This window comes from Nelumbo lutea, chloroplast (assembly GCF_056320005.1).
Source record: "Nelumbo lutea chloroplast, complete genome".
Classification (NCBI taxonomy): domain Eukaryota; kingdom Viridiplantae; phylum Streptophyta; class Magnoliopsida; order Proteales; family Nelumbonaceae; genus Nelumbo; species Nelumbo lutea.
Window position 1 is genome coordinate 65,001 of NC_015605.1, and position 5,000 is coordinate 70,000.

At 34.4% G+C, this 5,000-nt stretch overlaps 5 protein-coding genes across 5 annotated transcripts in view, besides 1 other annotated feature; all 5 read left to right on the forward strand. All coding sequences in view use genetic code 11, as the record gives it.

The window, feature by feature from the left end:
* Positions 1-130, forward strand: part of accD (acetyl-CoA carboxylase carboxyltransferase beta) — a 1,506-nt gene extending 1,376 nt beyond the window's left edge. The window contains exon 1 of the mRNA in view: positions 1-130. This exon is cut by the window's left edge and continues 1,376 nt beyond it. Within this exon, the coding sequence (YP_004563876.1) occupies positions 1-130 (130 nt within the window).
* Positions 1-5,000: part of a sequence feature (large single copy region; LSC) that runs on past both edges of the window.
* psaI (photosystem I subunit VIII) lies at positions 780-890 on the forward strand. The gene has a single exon. It carries the CDS (start codon positions 780-782, stop codon positions 888-890), a length of 111 nt encoding a protein of 36 aa, YP_004563877.1.
* ycf4 (photosystem I assembly protein ycf4) lies at positions 1,308-1,862 on the forward strand. The gene has a single exon. The coding sequence runs from the start codon at positions 1,308-1,310 to the stop codon at positions 1,860-1,862; it is 555 nt and encodes a 184-aa protein (YP_004563878.1).
* On the forward strand, positions 2,751-3,440 carry cemA (chloroplast envelope membrane protein). The gene has a single exon. The coding sequence runs from the start codon at positions 2,751-2,753 to the stop codon at positions 3,438-3,440; it is 690 nt and encodes a 229-aa protein (YP_004563879.1).
* Positions 3,666-4,628, forward strand: petA (cytochrome f). The gene has a single exon. It carries the CDS (start codon positions 3,666-3,668, stop codon positions 4,626-4,628), a length of 963 nt encoding a protein of 320 aa, YP_004563880.1.

Sequence of the window (5,000 nt, forward strand, 5' to 3'; positions counted from 1 at the left end):
AGCGGCTGAGTATTCATTCCATAAGGGCTTATTCGATCCAATCGTACCACGTAATTTGTTAAAAGACGTTCTGAGTGAGTTATTTCAGCTCCACGGTTTTTTTCCCTTGAATCAAAATTCAATCAAGTAGAGCATTAAGTTCAATTATTTTTTTGTGGCGAACAAGTATTTAGTTTATCGGAATCCAAATACAAATAAGAAAAGAAGAAAGAAAAGGGCTTTCTTTGGTGACATAAGATCCAATTGTAGGAAGAATCAGAAGTTTCGGAGAATTACTTTTTTCCTCCTGATCCATTTTTTTTACCTATTTTCATGATTAGTAATCATGAACCCTCTATCAACAGAATAAAAGAGTGAATCCTTTCTTCCGTGAAATTAGGAAAATAAAAAAATTTCATGTTCCCTTCTTATCTTACGTACTTTATATGTATATATAATTCTTATAATTCTAATTCAAATATAGATATAGAATAATCGAATAGAAGTCTTGTATATTTCTATATCTGCCGAAAATCCTCATTTTTACTAAGAATCCCTGTCGGATCGGATTCTAACGAATCCTTCTGGAATTCGTAAGAAACTCTTTCTTTATTAGAAAATAAGGACAAGAAAACAAGAATAATAAAGTGGATTATCATACATATGTTTCATGTAGAAAGGGGAATAGGTACATTTATTTAGTTCTACATTCCTTGCACTTATTATATATTTATAATAGATATACTTATCGTAAGATATCTTTATAACAGGTACAAATAGTAAATCGAGGTACCCATTCTATGACAACTTTCAACTTACCCTCTATTTTTGTGCCTTTAGTGGGCCTAGTATTTCCGGCAATTGCAATGGCTTCTTTATTTCTTCATGTTCAAAAAAACAAGATTGTCTAGATCCGATGGGATCAAATCTCATCCATTTTTTTTTTCAAGACTGGGACTTGGATCATAATACAGACATCTATTTAGTAGAATATGGTACAACAAGTGGTTTTCTACAAACACAAATGAAAAAAAGCTGTTATGCATGCGGAAACATGATATATGGGTAAATGCATTATAGCTATTTTAAAATAGATCAGCAGATGTTTGAAATGGAAAGTCAATGTATCTATATGTATGTAGATATCCATAGTGGGATCATATGAGGGGGATGTTATTTTTTTATATCTAACCAATTGGATGAAATACTCCTAACGGTTCACATCATTATAGGACTAGTTGATGAGAGTTACTTCGGGAACAAAAAAAGTCAAGTCAAATTCATTTGGGTTATTCCTTCAATTCCAATAAAATGCAACTAGATCTAGTATGAACTGGCGATCAGAACGTATATGGATAGAACTTATAACGGGGTCTCGAAAAACAAGTAATTTCTGCTGGGCCTTTATCCTTTTTTTAGGTTCACTAGGGTTCTTATTGGTTGGAACTTCCAGTTATCTTGGTAGGAATCTGATATCCTTATTTCCGTCTCAGCAAATCATTTTTTTTCCACAGGGAATCGTGATGTCTTTCTATGGGATCGCAGGTCTGTTCATTAGCTCCTATTTGTGGTGCACAATTTCGTGGAATGTAGGTAGTGGTTATGATCGATTCGATAGAAAAGAAGGAATAGTGTGTATTTTTCGTTGGGGATTTCCTGGAAAAAATCGTCGTATCTTCCTTCGATTCCTTATGAGAGATATCCAGTCGATCAGAATAGAAGTTAAAGAGGGTATTTATCCTCGTCGTGTCCTTTATATGGAAATCAGAGGCCAGGGAGCCATTCCCTTAACTCGCACTGATGAAAATTTGACTCCACGAGAAATTGAACAAAAAGCTGCTGAATTGGCCTATTTCTTGCGCGTACCAATTGAAGTATTTTGAAATGAACTGAAGAATGAATGCTTTCTTAGCATGAGGGAAGGAACTCAAGAATCCTCTTTTTTATATAACTTAACTGAAGTTTCTTCAGAAAGCTCATTCGAGCAAAACAAAAGCAGACGTATATGGAACAACCATAAAACGAAGCAGTTTTTGTCTATCAGAATGATTGATTTTTTATGCGTATGAAAATCAACTGAATTCTTTCATACTAGTAACAAGTCTAATCTAATAAGTATGGATTCATCATATATCAGAACATTTCAGAATACAGAATTCCTCTTTTTAGGTCCGTTGAATTGATATGTTAGATACAGATGGATCATATCTTGTAAATTCTCTCTCTTTTCTTTTGTCAATCGATGTTTCTTTTTATCCTTTCTTTTGCCCCTTGATGACCAAACGATTGGATCTCTTATAACCATCCAATTTCTCTCTTGTTTTGCCACCTATTTTTTTTCATCATCACATCAATATTCTTCAGAAATTTCCTCAATTATTCCTGGGCTATGGGTAGCCAAGCCAGTAAAACTTTTCGAAATATTTGATCTAAGGGGAGTTTTCGTCTCGAAATTCGAATATTCATTACTTGAAGTGGTTCTTTCGCGCATTCGTCCAAAGGATGTAATTGCTTCGAATTTGACCAATTGAGATATCCGGAAATAATATTTTTTTATTTCTTCATTCGAAGCGAAGCGGACCTTTATTCTATTTCTATATTCTTTCTAGATCTAAAAACTAAGACTAACCAATTAATTACAATTTAAAATAAAAAAACAGGGAATAGATCCATAGGTTCGATACCTTGTTAGAAAACTCATGCTTCATAGAAATATCAGATCGGATAGAGTCGACGAATGAGGTAGGTTCATTAACAATTCACAGATTAAAATGCCAAAAAAGAAAGCATTCACTCCCCTCCCATATCTTGCATCTATAGTATTTTTGCCCTGGTGGATCTCTCTCTCATTTAATAAAAGTCTGGAATCTTGGGTTACTAATTGGTGGAATACTAGGCAATCCGAAACTTTTTTGAATGATATTCAAGAAAAGAACGTTTTAGAAAAATTTATAGAATTAGAAGAACTATTCCTGTTGAACGAAATGATAAAGGAATACCCGGAGACACATATACAAAAGCTTCATATAAGAATCCACAAAGAAACAATACAATTGGTCAAGATGTACAATGAGGGTCATATCCATACCATTTTGCACTTCTCGACAAATATAATCTGTTTCGCTATTCTAAGTGGTTATTCTATTCTGGGTAGTGAAGAACTTGTCATTCTGAATTCTTGGGTTCAGGAATTCCTATATAACTTAAGCGACACAATAAAAGCTTTTTCTATTCTTTTATTAACCGATTTATGTATCGGATTCCACTCGCCCCATGGTTGGGAACTAATGATTGGCTCTATCTACAAAGATTTTGGATTTGCTCATAATGAGCAAATTATATCTGGTCTTGTTTCCACTTTTCCAGTTATTCTAGATACAATTTTAAAATATTGGATCTTCCGTTATTTAAATCGTGTATCTCCGTCACTTGTAGTGATTTATCATTCAATGAATGACTGAAGAATGATATATTGACATTAATCCAATCATAATGTTTGTTACTTTGTACATAAACAAACCGTTTAAAATCTTACTCATTTTTTCTATTTCTACCCATCGAGGGGATTCCTCCTATATTATATGTCAAAAAAATTATTCCAGTACACTAGCAGAATTGTGGATAGGGAACTATACTAGCCACCTACCTAATTTATTGTAGAAATTTTCGGGATCAATGATTGGACCATGCAAAATAGAAATACCTTTTCTTGGATAAAGGAACAGATGACTCGATCCATTTCCGTATCGATCATGATATATGTAATAACTCGGACATCCATTTCAAATGCATATCCCATTTTTGCACAGCAGGGTTATGAAAATCCACGAGAAGCGACTGGGCGTATTGTATGTGCCAATTGCCATTTAGCTAATAAGCCCGTGGATATTGAGGTTCCGCAAGCAGTACTTCCTGATACTGTATTTGAAGCAGTTGTTAGAATCCCTTATGATATGCAACTGAAACAAGTTCTTGCTAATGGTAAAAAAGGGGCTTTGAATGTAGGGGCTGTTCTTATTTTACCTGAGGGATTCGAATTAGCTCCCCCCGATCGTATTTCTCCCGAGATGAAAGAAAAGATAGGCAATCTTTCTTTTCAGAGTTATCGCCCCACTAAAAAAAATATTCTTGTAATAGGTCCGGTTCCTGGTCAGAAATATAGTGAAATTACCTTTCCTATTCTTTCCCCGGACCCCGCTACTAAGAAAGATGTTCACTTCTTAAAATATCCTATATACGTAGGCGGGAACAGGGGAAGGGGTCAAATTTATCCTGATGGGAGCAAGAGTAACAATACAGTCTATAATGCTACAGCAGCGGGTATAGTAAGCAAAATCGTACGTAAAGAAAAAGGGGGATACGAAATAACCATAGCGGATGCATCGGATGGACACCAAGTGGTTGATATTATACCTCCAGGACCCGAACTTCTTGTTTCAGAGGGTGAATCCATCAAGCTTGATCAACCATTAACGAGTAATCCCAATGTGGGTGGATTTGGTCAGGGAGATGCAGAAATAGTACTGCAAGATCCATTACGTGTCCAAGGCCTTTTGTTCTTCTTTGCATCTGTTATTTTGGCACAAATCTTTTTGGTTCTTAAAAAGAAACAGTTTGAGAAGGTTCAATTGTCCGAAATGAATTTCTAGATTCACGGATTTATCAACATCAAGTTAGTTGGTAAAAGAAAAGAGCCAAATTCTTTTTGATTGATGCAATTATGTATGATAAAAAAAGATCATGAAAAGCCTTTTGCTTGCCTTGCTTCTACTGTTTTTCTGGGAGATGTCGGGAATTACTTGTATCCTATTCCTAGTAATAGTATATGTATATTGCGAAGAAGACTATTTGACTTGACCCTTTTTTTCAATCCAAATCCGAATGATGTGACTATGTCATTATTGCCAGATTGTAAATGCCAGATAATGTATCAATAATTTTCTGTTCTATTAGTATTAGTATTAGATAATAGAATAAATGAATAGTGATAAATGAATAGTGAATAGTGAATAAAAAATAGA